This window comes from Micropterus salmoides, unplaced genomic scaffold, assembly GCF_014851395.1.
Source record: "Micropterus salmoides isolate LMB-PRFRI ecotype aquatic unplaced genomic scaffold, ASM1485139v1 Ms_hic_scaffold_17, whole genome shotgun sequence".
Taxonomy (NCBI): Eukaryota; Metazoa; Chordata; class Actinopteri; order Centrarchiformes; family Centrarchidae; genus Micropterus; species Micropterus salmoides.
In genome coordinates, this window is record NW_024040817.1 from 31,607,425 (window position 1) to 31,624,635 (window position 17,211).

The following is a 17,211-nucleotide window of genomic DNA, read 5'->3' on the forward strand; positions in this document are numbered from 1 at the left end:
GTTGCTGTTTTTTCTGGGTGACTAATTTAAACATTGAGGGGACCAGAACTACACCTAAAAAGCATATTTTTCACAATATGTGTTTTTTGTACACTTGCTTGGTAAAAATAACAAGGGAGACAAGGCTCGAACTGGACTGGGTCCCAGTCTAACCCGCTGTAGAGTGTGCTCTCTGCTGTCCAGACAGCCTGACTGTGGACATGGAGTTTTGGTTTGTTAGAGCGCCCCCGTGAGACCATTCCAGTGCCTATGCCAGTTGGTGATCGCTGTATTAGGCACCAGATTAATTTAGTATTCAAACATGAGCTTACAAATAGTATAAAAAGCTTCCATCTTCGTCGTGATAGCGTGATTTCCACAACGTGCATTTTACGCACAGAGGTACTGCGCACTTGAAATCCCTCCTCGTTCAAGTTTGACTGTCAAACAATTATTTAAAAAGTGTGTAGATAAAGTTTGAATCCGTCCTTCACATTTTATGCACTGTACCACACAGTGAAACAACCGATCAGCCGCAGTGGAAATGCGTTTCGAAATACGCACGGTTGAACGGATAAAGTCCTCTCATAGTGAAATAAAAATAATAATAAGTATGGCTTTTAGACTTTCTGTCAGAGCAGCGTGAAGTGGAGAAAGTTGAGCTAGAAGTACAGGCTGAGCAGGAATATCTAACTCACCAGGCAAAGTGCAGGCGTCAGGAGGAACACGGCGCACCAACACGTCACCTGCATCCTCCCGGAGCTCAAAGTTCCACTAATTTCCCTCGGTTGGTAGTTGCGGCTTTGCAGACCATAAATCCACCTGGTATCCGAATCACAGCACGGTCAAGCCCCCCAGCAGCCCAGGCAAAAAGGACACAACGCAGCCCATAACCGCAGAACAAAGCTGAGAGTTAAAGGCTGAGGGACGGGACGGAGGAGCCGGTGAGGAGGCTGCTGCTGCGGGTGGTGATGGTGTTAGAGGGGGGTGGCGGCGACAAACAACGCTTACTTGACAGTTAATCCAGGAGAGCACAGCAGGGTCATAGTTGTGAGCACGGTCAGGTCCTGATTGTCTGATAGCTGGTGCGCGCAGCGGTCGGAGAGCTCCGATCTGAAGGGAACTGCGGGGCTTTTCGCTTTATAACACGCGCCTACAACATAACAAGGGAGACTCTCGTTCCCGCGGGGAGGGACGAGATAGGGGGTGGGGGGTGCGAATAAAACGAGAGGAGATTGGTCCGAGACGCAGCGAGGATGAAGAAAACCAAGTTTTTTCTCTCTCTTTCTCTCTTTCCTTTTTTTTCTTAAACAGACGTCTGTGGGGGGGCGTTTCACCTTGGTTGCTGGTTTGTAGGCTCGATGTAGATGAATGAGCTGACATTCAGAACTCCGCTGCCAATAACTCCAGGCAGCCCCCTCCTCCATCCAGCCCCAAACAAGAAAGCCTCAAACCTGAACAAATACAGCACGGCAGCTGTTGTTCATGATGTAATTACAAATATTAATACACATCGCCACTGTCAGAACCAGTACTGTCGCTAGTAATGCTACTAATAACACCCCCTACATCTGATGAACATCCAACAGTGCATCATGCATTTTCATGCAAATTCACACATGCAAACACACATATGAAGAGGCATCACCTTAGCTGCGAAAAACCTCCATCTTATCAAGTCATTCCCCATATTGTACTCCTAAGAATCTCATTTTCTTAAAACAAGTGCTGTAAGAATATTTCAGTCTTCCCAAGAGTCATCAGTTTGTTTCACTGAATTATCTCGGAATGAGGATCAGTATCAGAAAAATGGCACATGATTTTTTTTTAGGGGAAAACAATTGATTTGCACTGGAAACAAATGGAAACAGTTAAAACTAAAATCCTTAAGATATTCATCATACCAGACAAACTGACAGATACTATTTATGGCTGGTATTTATTCTGCTGCAGCCATGTATTTACACTCATTAGTTATTTTTAGTAGTGTGCATTGTCAGTGCTGGAGTCCGCCGTTCATGTGCTGTTTCCTAATCTGGATGAATGACACAATGAGCTGCCAGCACATTGAAGAGAAAATATATTCACACCGGTACAAGTTCATAACTACGGGAGGCAACGGTGGAGTGCCAGTTAAGAGACAGCAACATTTTGAAAGTATCTAATCGAAAAAAAATCCCACCCCTCCCTTTCAGGCCTCCCTCCAAAGCCGCTCTGCCCAAAGCAAATGTTCATGCGCAGTGAGTGCACGAGCAGAGGGCGCACAGGTAGGCAGGTAGGCCAGCCAATCATTTCATTCGGCCCTGCTTATTACAGTCCTGCAACAGCCACAGTTTTTTTTATTTTTGTGTCAGAGTGAGAGAGTGTCAGTTTTGATTTATTGATTACTGTCAGATGTAAAGAGAATTTAACAAATTTAACAAAAAAACAAACAAACAGAGTTTAGAAAAGAAGACTTCAAATTTTCACCTTGCCATGTCAAGAGATCCACAAGTCTTCTTCTGCTGTATCTCTGACAAAGTAGCTCTGGGCTTGTATTATTAATCTCAGCATCACCACTAGTAACTACCTGCCCCACTAAATCAGAACGGATATTAAAGCATTATACCTTAAAATGAGCTGATGTTTGCATTTGTTTTAAGAGAATAAACCTTAATGAAGTCTAATCATAAACAAAGGCTTGATGAAAACAGGGCATACACACAGTTCCAGAAACGCATCCCAGTATGTCTGCACTGGATGACTGCCCTGCCCAAGGTTTGCTGTATGTTAATTGCTCTGGTGTATTCAAATTAATTCATTTATTTAGTTTAAGAACATGTATCATGTAGGCATAATATCGACAACGTATCAAAGGTGTTAAAGCTAGATGTTGACAAAGAGCGGCTCTATAAAACATGGCCTCTTCATTGGCTCAAAAGGTGTTAGACACTGCAACGTCTTTATCATTTAAGTTTTTAATTGTGCTTCAGTGGTACATCTTACCAAACAAATAATTAATCAAAGTACTGTACAGTAATTGCCACGCAGGCAAATTAGAGCTTTGGGGTTCCATGAGAGCCTGGGGCCCAAAGGCATTTACCCACTTTTCCTGGTTGGTAATCCACTTTTGGATGAGAAAGACATTTCTGCACTGTAGGAAATAGTTAGTTCATGTGATGACACCTGAGCCAATTCCATTCACTGATGTAGACCATGAGGTGTGTTTGAATGTGGCTTATGCAAAATGGCTTTTGTGTAATTTGTGTAATAGATAAGGGCCAAAACTAAATGTGTATGTGTGTTTGTGTATTATATTTGTCAGTGGAAGCCAGTGTGTGTGTGTCTGCTCTCGATGCCAGCAGAGGCAGGGCAAGGTGACTCAAGCTTGCTCAGATGCTGAGTGTGAGTTTCTGGGTTGGGGATAGATAGATAGGGTCCTTTTTGTCGAGGAACAGAAGGGGCGGGTAGGCGAGCAGAGAAGAAAAGACTTGAGGGGCCGTGCTTTAATAAATCCCAGCAGTCTCATTGCTACAACATTGCAGTGGTCAAGCATTGTCACCATAACTCAGCCAGCGGGGCTGATGGGATCCTGCTCTGAATGGCCCAGATAGCCTTCACAGGCCCAGCATGGCATGCAGTAGCGGAGCAGGCGGCAATAAATCACCAGTGGCTCGCTGACTTCTCTTGTGGCTGTAATGAAACACAATTGGTAAAATAAAAAGGGCCCATAATTAGAGATTAACTCAACGTTCCCTCCTTGTTGATCAACAATGTTTGAGCTAGATTTTAATCTAAAATTTGATCTAAAATAAATTTTTATTAAATGAAAAATTTAAATATTTTGAATTGGGAGACTCTGTGCTTCAGGTTTGCCTCAAATGCCAGAGTCATCCAGTCAGAGGCCAGAAGGGTCAGAAGGCAAAGCGGGTTCATATCAATGATTTATTTAAACATTGAAGCACGGACGAAAGGCTTACGAAGTGGTGATGAGGCAGACAGAGATCAACCAGGAAGCAGTGTAACACAGGCAAACAAATCAGCCAGGTAGAAAGCTATGTACAAAATTCAAAATCCAGGCAAGGGTCATAACCAGTTAAGTAGTCCAATGGTTGAAACATAAGTCAAAAGACATCGACAAACTGGCAAAGAGTGAGGGGAACCGGGGATCAGTCAAACCTAATACCTTAGGAGGAGCAACTATTTCTATTATTATGTGGAAAGAGTCAGTTAGCAACGTAAAATAGGAAACAGAACGAATGAATAAATGACACAAGTGCAAAGTAACAAAGAGATGAGAAAACACAGAAAGTTAAGTACACCAAGACACAAAAGGAAGAGTTTACCAAAATAAAAACAGGAAACACCACAAAACCATGACAGGACAACTCTGTACCTCATGATATGTTCAGTGCCACTGCTTGCATTCATTGGTCACTTTCTCTTCAAGTGTAACCACAATATTTCCCTAAAAAATTGGTATTAGATGGAAAACACATTGTTACTTCCTAAGAGTAATCACGCGTTTTGTAGATTAATCCACATAGCGACCTTCTGGTCTGGTGACAGGCTTGTCATTTCCAATTTAGTTCAATTTGATTTAAAGTTTATAGCCGCAATTCATAATAGAAGCTATCTCATTGTACTTTTCATAGTGTCGGTCTAGAGCATATTCTTCATATTATTAGACCCAACAATTCCCACCATTTATTTTCAACAAACAGTTCAATGTGTGTTCTGTGTTTTTTCAGGAAATGAGAACACAGTAAATGCGTATTAACATTGCATAGTAATGCAGTTGGCCGAACTGCATTTCCATAACTTTAACATTAAAATGTTATTTGTACAGCACTTTTCAATATGGGTAAAAAAATGTTTTACAGCCATCAATGTAACACAAAGACAAGTAAAAAAAAACGTATCACACACAGTGGTGTACAATGAAGAAGGTATAAACATAAAACAAATCAATCTACAACTACATGAAAAATAAATTACGCCTCACACGCCATCACAGTTTTTTTGTATTAATGAGTCTAGTTGATTTCCATTCCTTAGTAAAATGAATGGAAAACCATGACTTGGAAAACATACTAAATATTCTTCAGAGTCATATTATCTTTAACAAAATGATTAGCAGGAATGTAAAATATAGTAATATACTAACATAGTAGCAAAATGGTCAAAATCAATCCCCTCTGTTAATCTGCCAGCCCATTCTCCATCCCTTAGTAGCACAGTGTGTAGGGACAGAGGGGATGTTTAGTTGACTATGTTAGTCTAGTTGGCCTGACTCATTGATCCTTTATCTGACTGAGGGTTGTGTAAGTTTAATCTATTGCCCCGACCATGGCTCTGAAATATCAGTAGCCTAGCTTTGTATTGATAAATCCATGGCGCTGTCCATGGTGCTGAAGTAGCAGACAGATTTTTAATTGACCTCTTTCTCTCATTCCCGCCCTTCTGTCAGTTTCATCTTGGATCTATAATATTCTCATAACTATATACTATGAGTTCTCAGTTCTGTACTATATTATAGACTATATGCTCTATCCACACATTCTCACTTCCAAGTCATCAAATATTGGCGCTTGGTCAAGACCCCTTTAGCATTGTTTATGCATTATGCATTCATTATCAGGGCGGCTGCGGCTCAGGAGGTAGAGCGGGTTGGCATCGGAAGGTCGGAGGTTCAATCCCCGGCTCCCCCAGGCTGCATGTCGAAGTGTCCTTGGGCAAGATACTGAACCCCGAATTGTCCCTGGCGGCTGTTCCGCCAGTATATGAGTGAGTGTGAATGTTAGTTTCTGTTTGAGCACTTAGGCTCAGTGTATGAATGTGAGTGACTGGTGAATGCAGATGTGGTGTAAAAGCGCTTTGAGTGGTCGAAAAGACTAGAATGGTGCTATACAAATACGGAGCATTTACATTTACATGTATGGGGTTAATATGCAATGTCCTGTTAGAAAACACATGGTTAACTTGAAATTGTCACCAAAACTACTTGGTTAGGCTTGGTTTCATCGATCAAAGAAATATGTCTATTTAACATTTGTGATTTCTGTAAATCAGCTGACAACAACTGCATCATCTCATTGGTGCTTGATGCCGTTTTTATGGTTATTTCTGTCACTATTTTTCATGGATGTAAGTTGTTTGGTCATTTCTCCAACAAGGTGAAACATCTATTGGTGAAAACACCAGACATACTTGAATCACTGACCAAATCAGAGATGTTGGCGTTATTCAGACTCTGGAAACAGGCTTCATTTCATATTTGGTGCTATTGTGTTTGTAGAATAATTTATCTTTGCTACCTTTGCTAGATACATTTTAAAACACAAAATTCAAATAATGATAAGATATGTGTAGAATTGAAAGATTCCCCACATTGGCTCCATTTAGTGGTAGTTGTGGAAAAGACACAGTGGACAGCAATTGGCCCCCTAATTTTTCTACAAAAAATACATAATAACACAGCAATCCTACACATAGTGGCTTAAATTGATTTGATTGAGCATCAGTGAAGCACAGCGCGTTAGAACTGAGCTGCTGAGAGTTGTGTCACTGTCACAGAATGAAAACCATTCATAAGAGTGAACAGCCGGCCAGCTGACTATTACAAAAAAAGGAAAAAGAGAACATTTCCTACTTTCTTACTACAATCAAACACCTGCTCCTTCCTCTTTTCAGTTCCGCCTCTCATTGAGTATAATCAGAAGGTCAAGTTGCTAATTTTCCAAGCATACCTTTTGGTGCCCATTCAGTGCTGGGGGAGAAAATTACAGGGTAGCCTCTTCCTAATAGCTTACCATTGGGCTGCAAAGAGGAGTGGCAAGAGATAAAGACAAGAAAGAGGAAGGGGATGATTGCCCAGCTGACTGACACTGGCGTCCGGTGGCATGAATATGTTCGACTGGCTTGGCTCCATCGCCGATTGTGAGGGCAGATGTTGCTGCGGGCCCTCAGGCGTGGCGGTGAGGCGGTGGCAGCAGGTTTGCCATGGCTGCTGCCCAACCAGCTGCCATCTGAAGTGTCACTCCACATCCGCGGCAAGGGATAGGAGTCAAACTGGGCTTGACCAGAAGGGACGAGGGAGCGCTTCATGCCATTTGCGGCGACAAAAGGCCCCACGGTCTGCAGTCATGGTCCAGGATGCCAGTGCTTTTCGGGAGGATGTGGAGGGTGGGCGGGCTGAGGGGGAGCTGACAGAGACAAATGGCTGAGCAGAGCGTCAGTCACAGGATGCAGCTGCTGCACATCAATCGCTTCCTCATCACAATTAGAATGATCATTGTTGAGGAGCAGGCACAGAAACTCAAGCTTCCATTCGGCTTATTGAAGGGTATGAATACAAGTCTTCAAGTGAAAGACAGCCAGACATTTCAGACATCTTTCCGACAAAAACTTTCAGAACTTAACTTGGGTATAGTAGATGCGTTCTTTCTTTATGCTGCTAAAAAACACGAGAGAGCCTGTAGAGTTAAATTCAGTTTATTTCGACTTTGTTCATTTCTTGTAGCTTTGGCAAATGTTTCTGTTGGTCATGATGATATCGTACTCATCAAGATTATTGCTTGGATTTAGAAATGAAGTGACATTGCTGCCCAGTATCTCAAGGAATTAAATTCATATTGGATGATTTTGCATCTCGATTTATGTCTTATGCCAATGTAGCTGTCAGGGTGGTGGCTGGGTGTGAGGTGTGTCAAACATCCATGTGGGAGACTGGAGTTACTTAACCTTAACCATACTGTATGTAAGTTGGTTTACTGACCCTGTGATTTACTGTTTACTGACCCATAATTAATATACCCCATTATTACAATGGACAGATTGGGAAATGCTTTTACCATTCATCTTTGTTGACAATCATGTTTTTTTTAAAACCTGTTGGCTCTTCTGACTGTTGGTGTTTCTTGCCCTGTCTGACTTTTTTTGGGATGTTGCAGTGTTTGATGTAAAGTACGACACTTTCACTGCAATGATGGACAAATCTACACTATTAAACCCCTTAACTCCGATTGTCACATATTCGCATCACACTTCTTCCTTTCAGACTGCAGCTGAGATAGAGTATGTATTTCCCCAATGCCTGTTTGCGCATATTCAGTACATGCCTGGGAACCTTTTGCAAGCCCTGGTTTCTCTTAAATGCCTGTTGCTGCTAATTTGCATCATACCTATTTTTTAATTTTTTATTGTAAATAAATTCAGGCATCAAGGGGTTAAAACCTAGGTTGTAAGAAAACCAGATTTGAGCTTTAAAGGTAATAGAATGAATGGTAAACCAAATGACTGCTGTGCCTAAGATAGCAAAAAAAAATTTTTCAAAAAAAATATGTTTGGGGCATTTGTGCATTGTTTAAAATATGGACAGTACAGAAGTGACAGAACCGAAGGAGAGAGAGTGAATAACATGCAACAGAGGCTCTAACCCTATAGTTTAATCTGTTTGCCCCACATGAAATTCTGCTTTCAGGTATGGATCAAATCTGGACTGAACATCTGTTCTGAACAACTGTATCCTCTGCTATAAATTGCTTGTAAACGTAAGTGTGCAGTTTACTGATGTTTAATTATAGGATTTCAGAACCCACTAGATCAAAAAGTGATTTCTCACCACTAAAAGGCAGTTTTTGTCATTGGCAAATGCAAATGTAAAGGCCGGAAACATAAAGTTTATTTAATAAATAAAAAGAATGACATTCTTCCATAGTTTTCCTTTCTCACACACTACTGTGTTTGCAGCCTGTTTAAAGACAGATCACCAGTTCCCATTTTTGTCCACCACTTTGACTGAGGCAGTGCTTTATTTTTATCAGGAGGAGATTATCAGTTAAAGTAGACATCTTTTATCTTTTGGCTCCAGGGAACAGAATTTAGAAACAAAGAATGCTGCGTAGATGATCTTTAGTGTTTGACCTAGTATCCTTAATCAATTTTTTTGCCAGATCTTGATGTCTCCGAGGTCGCAGCAAAGTCACCCCTTTGAAGTGAGTTTCTCAACATGACTTAATTGATTAGGGCAGACAGTAGGACTTCCTTTTCTTGGAAGAGGGAATTAAATTGGAAGACAGAGACATGATTATGTGAAGTGCTGATTAAATGAGAAGACCAAAACCATGTAGCCTGTCTCTGTTTTACTTCCCAACATCCGATCATAATCAGGGGCTCTGATGATAAAGGCAATTACATTACTTCAACAAGCAGAGAACAACAATTTAACCAATGGAGGAATAGAATAATTGGACCTAATTGTCTATCTACATAACTGCATTAGGACAGAATCAGTCCTCTGGGGTCCATACACAGCCAAAAACACAATGGGAAACACAGTGTGATTAAAAGAAGTTGCAGAATAAAGCAAATAGTTGTCTACAACCTTCTATGCCATTACAGAAGGTTTGACCTCAGTGGGTGTTTGTTTTTAGCCGCATTTCTGTATCCATTCCTCATGACAGAGGTTAATTTGCACTGCCCCTCCCTTTCCAGCTCATCTCTTAGAGAAGTGGAAGTTTTACGCAGCCTATTGAAGAAAATAGAGTATATTGTCCCAAATTGATAAATGCTGTCATTCCTCTCAGAACAGTGATAAAAACAAAACTAAACTACCTGAATGTTGTTGTTTTTTTAGGGTTTTAACATTGCATGTTAGCCTTTGCATTTTGTTCATTCCTCTTTTCTTACTAAAATTGGCTAGTTGGTTTTAATTGTTTGTAAAGCATACATTTTCACCTTTTCACCACTCAATGTCAGACATCTTAACCAATTGTAATAATGGAAGTCATTACTGGAAGTTCTAGACTTGTTTTTGGAACTTATGGTGTATAGACGACAGTCATCTGAAATAATACTTATGTAAATTTTTCAGTTTACATAATTTTTTGACTATAATATATTAAGACCACTGGAAAACATACTGAGGGATTATCACAGACTGGTATCTGATTAACCAGGACACTGTTTTGAAACTACCTAAAAAACGTATTGGTACCATAGCTCCGTTTTGTGGTTTTGATGTGTCTTGGGGGCATAGAGCTGGACACATATGCACACATTACATTGTTTTGTCTGGAAGGTGTGGTTCTTCTGGCATGATGAGGAGTAGTCACGAATGTGAAGGCAGTTGAGTCTGAGTCAGACTTAGCTACAGCTGATCCTGTGTGTGCGAGACCAAAGACCATGATGCATGTGTGTGTGTGTGTGTGTTTGTATAGGGAAGTTTTCCATCTGCCTGTTGAACATAATCTAGTCTCAGACGTTAATTTCCTTTGGTTGGTCATTTTTCACATAGAACACCACAGATGTGTAAACTTAGAATAAAACTATTAAAAATCAATAAAAAATGGTCATTTTCAATTTATGTTTGAGTGTGGAGGAATGCATGGACAGTCTACACATCTGTAGCTGTCTTTCACTGACATCTGGTGGTGATATTATACCATTTAGACTTGGGTGTGCTTCAGTGTCCTGCTAAAAGCAACTGTCAGCAGTACTATGCTTAAATTTGTTAAAATATCATACTGAGATTGTCCTGTTGGTCAGCGTAGCCCCAGAGCTCCATGTTAAAACTTTAACAAACAAAATGTTTATTTCCATGCTACTACTGTAGCATATACTGTCTATTGCAAACAACCCAGAGAGCACAGGAGTTGTGGTAGGTTAAGTTGAGATACGGACATGTCAATGGCCCCAAAAGTTTACTGAGTGGTAGTTGGTTTGTGATAATAGTTTTAACTGCAACTTTGTTTGGGAATATCACTTAATACAGGTGACACTGTTCTCACATGATGCATATTCCTGGGCCCATGTAATATTCCAGTTTAGGAATACCGTACAGAGAGGGAGAGGAATTGAAGCTAACAGGGCCTTCAAGCAGGGTAATTCAGCCATGCCACATGTCTTGTGGTGGTTGAGTTGTGGCTTAAATAGTCCTATTGCTGTGGGAGACTGTGCTGTGGCCATTAAATTTGGATGGTTCCTCACTATCCTGTGTGGAAGGGGACAGACCGGCCAAATTTTGCTGTAATCTGCTCACATCCACTTTATAAAGTGCTTTGTTATTATTAGTTTCACAGATTTTATTTCAGCCGCTCTGCAGTTTCACTGGGTCATATAGAGTCACTAGCCCATCAGTTTGACCAAAATGGATGTTTAAGTGACTCAGATTTAGCAAAAGTGGAACTAAGAATCAAAATGAAGATATGTATAAGAAAGTGGCTCATTATAACTGCACTTGAGCTGCCAAAATGCAATGCTGGTAATCATCTTAAGCCTCAAAGCTCATGGAGAATCTGATATAAAGTATGTCAACTACATAAAGTACTGTGCAAACGTTTTAGGCAGGTGAGGAAAATGCTATAAAGTAGGAATGCTTTCAAAAATAGATATGTTAATAGATTATATTATTATATTATACATTTATTAATTAACAAAATGCAAAGTGAGTGAACATAAGAAAAAGCTAAATCAATTCAAAATTTGCTGTGACCACCCTTTGCCTTCAAACCGGTATCAATTCTTTTAGGTACACTCAGACATGGAGACAAGCCCAAGCGACTCAACTGTCCATAGAAACACAGGAACTGGGGTGCAGAAAATGGCAGCAGGTGCTGTGGACTGATGAGTCAAAGTTTGAAATATTTGGCTGTATTAGGAGGCAGGTTGTTCATGAATCAATTAATTGTGTCACAGTGGAATCAATAATTTTCCCTTTTTGGAGGTGATAATTGGTGCCCCGAGGTGAATTTAATGCAAGTTAAATCCTATAATATAATATAAATTAATTATTTCTGATTTGCTAATAATCCTGCTGCATTTTCATAACATTAAAATTGTATGTTTGACTATTTTGCAAAAGCAAACTGAACATAAAACATGAAAATCTCCCTTTGGACTCTATAGTTGTATGTAAAGTTAAAATACTGAGCCAAAGACTTATTACTTATAACCTTCTATGAACACCCAAAATTTTGTTCTGTTTTAAATTTCACATCAGGCACCGAAGACGCTTTTAAAAATACAACAACTTAAATATTTCCCTTGTTTATTATCAGCAATTAGTCAAATACATATAAACAAACAGTAGGAAAAGGACAGCGTTCATCAGCGACTTTGTTTTTCACAAGGTTATCAATATCGCTTTCAGCACACCCACATTCATGCCTCAAGTATTTTTTTTTCGTTTTGCTAAACATCTTGTGCAGTAAAAAAGGAAACACATTATGGAACATGAACAATAAATTAAACAAAAACAATATTTAGCAGTTTATTTACAACTCATATTCCAAGAAATATAAATTAAACATTCCGTTAACTTACTAGCAACACACTCCATACAATATTAAAATGCCATTCTCTGGCAATGATATGATGTCTCATACTGATAAATAATACACTGTTCACTTTGGGTGACTGGACTTTTAGCTTATCAGGCAGCACAGTATGTTTTCAAGGTACTTGCATACAATGGTTCCTCCTGAACTGAATTTTTGTCAGTAGAAAAGCTTCTGGAAAGAACTTCACACCATCCTGGAACACTAACAATCACCCAGAGTGATACAGTTGTTTAAGGGCTAAATGCTCTTTAAGACATGGAGACCACAACAACTCTCCATTGGTGAGGTCTCTCTGGGATACATCACCGACTTAGCTGTCATTAAACACTTGTGGATGAATAAAACCTGCAAGGCGGAATCAAATCCTTTTTTAGACAGTTTTTCTATAGCTGAGAACGGAGGGGAACCTCCATCAAGGATGTCCTTCCAGGTGTAACAGAGCAAACAACATTAGACTGAATTTGAGGCGATGGAGACAGGACATCTCACAAAGACCAGTGTAAATTCAAAATGAGTCAAGAATCAGACCTTTTGGATGATTAATAACAGATTAATAACTTCCATTTATAACAACTGACTTGATGGATTGTAAAAAATTAAAAATAAATCAATAAATCAATGATTCACTAACATTTGTAACCAATAACCTGATGGCTTATAAAGGATAAACATCACCAAAATGTATCTATTAAGCATTAGTAAAATATCAATATTAATAAAGCCAATAGTTGTAATTTATAAACCCTTTATACAATGTGCCATATAAGAAAGTAGAGGGTGGAAGGATGTCTCAGAGATCGAAATTGATGGTTCATTTGTGCAATCCTTGTGAAAAGTCTGTAAGTTTATCACCCCAAAGGCAAACAGAGTGTAAATACCAAGGGTAAAGTCATGCAGGTTCCATGATAGCCAGGTTTATAGTGGGACATTTCAGTTAAGTCAAATCTGAACAATCTGTGATGAACAATGTGTCTAAGCTGCTAACAAGAACAAACAGTGGAATTTATTTCTGGCTTCCACTATTTCCATTGGTCTACTTCAAGCAATGGATTTAACAGCTACCCCCTGACAGCAAAAGCCTGATGAACATGACGGGACTGTGTTGTCTTTCCTTACATTGCAAGTTGACACGGATCAGTGAATTGCTCCATTGATCAGTCCAGGAAATGTTGGTATACTAAGGGCGACATGATACATCGGTTTTGTTCTCAAAATGTGAGAAAAAGAAAGCTCTGTTTACAGAATTTGGAGGTGCCTATGGAACAGAACTCAGTCTCATCCAGTCCATCAGACTCACTAAACGCTTGGGGCCGTGTTATGCTAGAAGAGAACTGGTCCATATGACTTGTTGTCCTACAACGTCGGGGATAAAAAGTGTGTATTACTTTTCCAAAACTGCCATACTGTCATAGTGAGGGCTAAGATGCGAAATATGCGGATAGCAGCACACGTTTTCAGACAGTCTCTCCTGGAAGAAATGAATGGGGTTGTACTACAATTTGAAGGAGGTGTGAAGGTCGGATTGTGGTTTCGGAAAGATACAGAAATGGGTGGAGACGCCCTGTGAATTTATTTGAACAAACCAAGCTCAGATGTCCCAGCCCTTTATACATCTGAATACTCTTCTTTTCCTTCCATATCGCAGCTAAAGGGTTTAATAAAGGAAGGGGTTTGTATCTCCTGCAGCTTGCGTCAGTGGTAGTAGTGTATATGTACTGTATACTGTATATGTGTATAATTTACAAAAGTAAAAGATCATGATCTTAAAGCAGTCACAGTCAAAAAATTGTCAGAGAATAAATGAACTCAGAGAGTTTGGGACATGAAGCTGTACATACTAGAAAGGTCAAATTGAGAAAGCAGAAAAAAATTCTATTTACATTGAGTCCCATTGTATCACACACAAGAGGTAATAGAAGAAAAATATTAACAAACATTGGTGAGTTCTGTTTGCAAAAAAAGTCTACTTTTTTACATTTCTAGCACAAGACTGTACACCATCTTGCATTGAGAGAGGCAGTTTTCTATGGCAAAGCTAGACATAAGTACATATCATGCTGCACTAATATAGTGCACAATTATGCCTGAAAAAATGGATAAGGGAGATACAGGCAGAAGTGGCTCTGGGGATCATTATGCTCTTGTTCTCTGGTTTTATCTTTTCTTGCTGATGGACCCAGGCCAGAATCTTCTTAATTGGACAAAGAACGAATATCCTAAACAAATGATCCCACTCAGATGTGACAAAATGAACAAAAAGGACGACCCTCTCCAACGACTGTGGTTTGGATGTTACCGGCAGTAGTAGATGGCAGAGAAGCAAAGGCAGACTTCCAGAAGAAGATTAAGAAAGAATGAAGGCTCTTGTGAAACAGAGTATCAAAATGGAAATTAAAAAAGAGGACAAGGGCATCAAGGCTGCTAATGGACAGAGATTCAGTCTTGATCTTTGAGGTTCCTCTTTCTATCAGAATCATCTTCCTAGGGTGTCCACCTGTAGTTTGAACAATGCCCGGAAGCAACCCTGATATCAAGGGGTTTCCATAGCAACCCTGTGTGTCCTGAATTAGGACGCATGTCTGTAGGTCAGTGTGGTCAGCAGGAAAACTTCTACATGTCGGCGTCTCCATCATAGGCCAGAGTCAGCGGCTTCAGCCTGTTGTTCATCTGCCGTCGCTGCGGCCTCTTTGGCTTTTTGCTACAGAACAAACACACAAGAAGAGAATGTTTAGAGAATCTGGACACAACTGTTCAACAGTGGCTTTGCTTCAGCCTTTCCAACAAGCGGAGCCTTCAGTGTGAGAGGCATAGCACTGCTGAAGCTACGTCAGGATGTTTCCTGTTCAGTTTGCCCTGTATGGAGCATACCACTGTCTTTCCATTTTCTCCAAATCACATATGTTCTACATTTCAAACTGATTTTTAATGTGTTCCCCTTCCAGGCAGCCACTGGATTTTAAGTTAGATTTGAACAAGTCCTCCAAATTCAACATCAAATTCTGCTGTTAGACAACACTACAGTAACAGTTATGTATTTATAACAATTTTGCGCTAATTCTGTAATTTTTACTGCCACTAGAGGTCCTTATCAGGTAAATTTAGTTTGTTTTAGGCATTTGAACAATTAACAATAATGAAGTCATTCCCCTCGTGAGAATGACTATAGATACACAGACAAGGGGAGAACTTCAAACCCAGGTCCTTCTCTCTGGAGGGTGTTAACTACTGTACCACTGCGCTGCATCTGTAAGAGTAGATGAATTATATCTGCACTGTCATACCATGTAGGAATAACTTTCAGTTAACAATAATAGCCAACAGAATGTTGACCTTGATGGATTAAATAACTGAAGTAAGTTTCAGTTGTTTTAGAAAAGTGGTTATTTTCATAGTAGGGAAATGATTAGCAATAGTTGCCTGGAAGGCAGAAAAACTAATTCAATCCCTAAAAACAGTTTGAAATGAAACCTTTATTAGATCTACAGTAAATACAGTAATCAGTGCTTATATCACTATTAAAATGCGACTTGTGGAGAGTGACAATATTTCACATTAGTTTGTACAATATTTTGGATAATTGGTTTAATCCACTTGGACACTTGGATGAAAATAGAAATGGAAGACAATGACTGCGTCTACATGAAATGTGATTGGATGACCGCAAGATGGCAGCAGAGGACAGATATTACAATTATGACTGCCAGCAGGATGGCATATCCAGAGTTTGTAAAGCTCTAATGTATTCTGATGTTTGAACAGTGAGATCCACTCAGGGCAGTACCTGTCATTATAGACACTTAAGTAATGTTCACAGTATTTTTAAACAGCTTGGCCAACAGACCTTTTTTTTTAAACATATGGTGGGTATTTAACTGGCTCATTCTACTAGTCTTACAGTCGGTGTATTCATATTTGACTACATTAAAACCAACAAAACATTTATTATCCTATTATTCCTATGGCTCGCTTCAGCCCTATCAGCCTTAAAAAAAATTAAATAAACAGAGACCAAAACTAAAAACCTGTGCTTTGTGACTACAACCTGCAACCTGTGATTTGGCCCGAGACGCTGCACTGGATGGAAGAAATAGACCCAGCACATAACTCATCCCTACACCACACATTTTTGCTTTTACATTTCAGTCTGAGCACAGGTATAAAAAAAAACAAAAACAAAACACATGCTACAAGATGTTAGTCGGTGAGTATGTTTGAGCTTTGGACAGAGCCAGGCTAGCTGTTCTGGACTTCTCACCTCAAGGAAATGATCCACTGAAATGAGTGAACAGGCACTGGAGGTGTTTGGGCACAAATGAATGTCAGGCGCTGTGAGTTACAGGAGGGTGAGGTGAGGCCCTGACTAAGTGATGAGAGTTTCAAAGTGAGGTGGTGGGGGTGGGAGTGGAGGTGACTGCTGCTGCTGCGGTTGTGGTGGCAGCGCCTCATATTGCTGCTGCTGCTGCTGCTGCTGCTGCTGCTGTTGGTGGAGTTGGCTGTGCCGCTTTAATTCATCTTGCTCTAGTTTCTGGCAGGCAGGACAGGTGTATGGCACCATGTAGCTGTTTGGGTCCATCCAGTAAACCCCGTCTGAGGGGGACCTGGACCTCGACTTGCAGCAAAGGCAACAACGACAGTAACTGAGCAGGGAGCACGAGGGTGAAGGTGGAGACAGAAAAACAAGAAATGAAGGTGACAAATGATGAGGGAACTCAAGGTAAAATGAAAAATGAAGTGAACTGAATGAATGAATGAACAAGCAGTGATGTAATGGAGGTTACACCCAGGTACAATCTATTAACCACCCAGGCATAGTTCGCTCGTTTGATGCCTTATTCCAGACATGGGGACTAGGACTAAAGTCAAGGTCTACAGCTTACAGTGTCCGATAATTAAGCCTGGAATAGCACTCGCA

At 40.2% G+C, this 17,211-nt stretch overlaps 2 protein-coding genes across 3 annotated transcripts in view; both read right to left on the reverse strand.

Moving 5' to 3' along the window:
- Nucleotides 1-1,239, reverse strand: part of nxph1 (neurexophilin 1) — a 59,807-nt gene extending 58,568 nt beyond the window's left edge. The window contains exon 1 of the mRNA XM_038724086.1: nt 678-1,239. Within this exon, the coding sequence (XP_038580014.1) occupies nt 678-731 (54 nt within the window). The 5' untranslated portion in view covers nt 732-1,239. The remainder of the gene's footprint in view (nt 1-677) is intronic.
- Nucleotides 1,240-11,990: 10,751 nt separating this feature from the next.
- Nucleotides 11,991-17,211, reverse strand: part of thsd7aa (thrombospondin, type I, domain containing 7Aa) — a 158,220-nt gene continuing 152,999 nt past the window's right edge. The window contains exons 28-29 of one of the 2 annotated variants that reach the window (XM_038725595.1): nt 16,555-16,936; nt 14,881-14,997 (exon numbers count right to left, since the gene is read on the reverse strand). In XM_038725595.1, the coding sequence (XP_038581523.1) occupies nt 16,660-16,936 (277 nt within the window). In that variant the 3' untranslated portion in view covers nt 14,881-14,997; nt 16,555-16,659. Of the gene's footprint in view, nt 14,998-16,554; nt 16,937-17,211 lie in introns of both variants that reach the window. The other variant, XM_038725596.1, reaches the window with a different exon arrangement.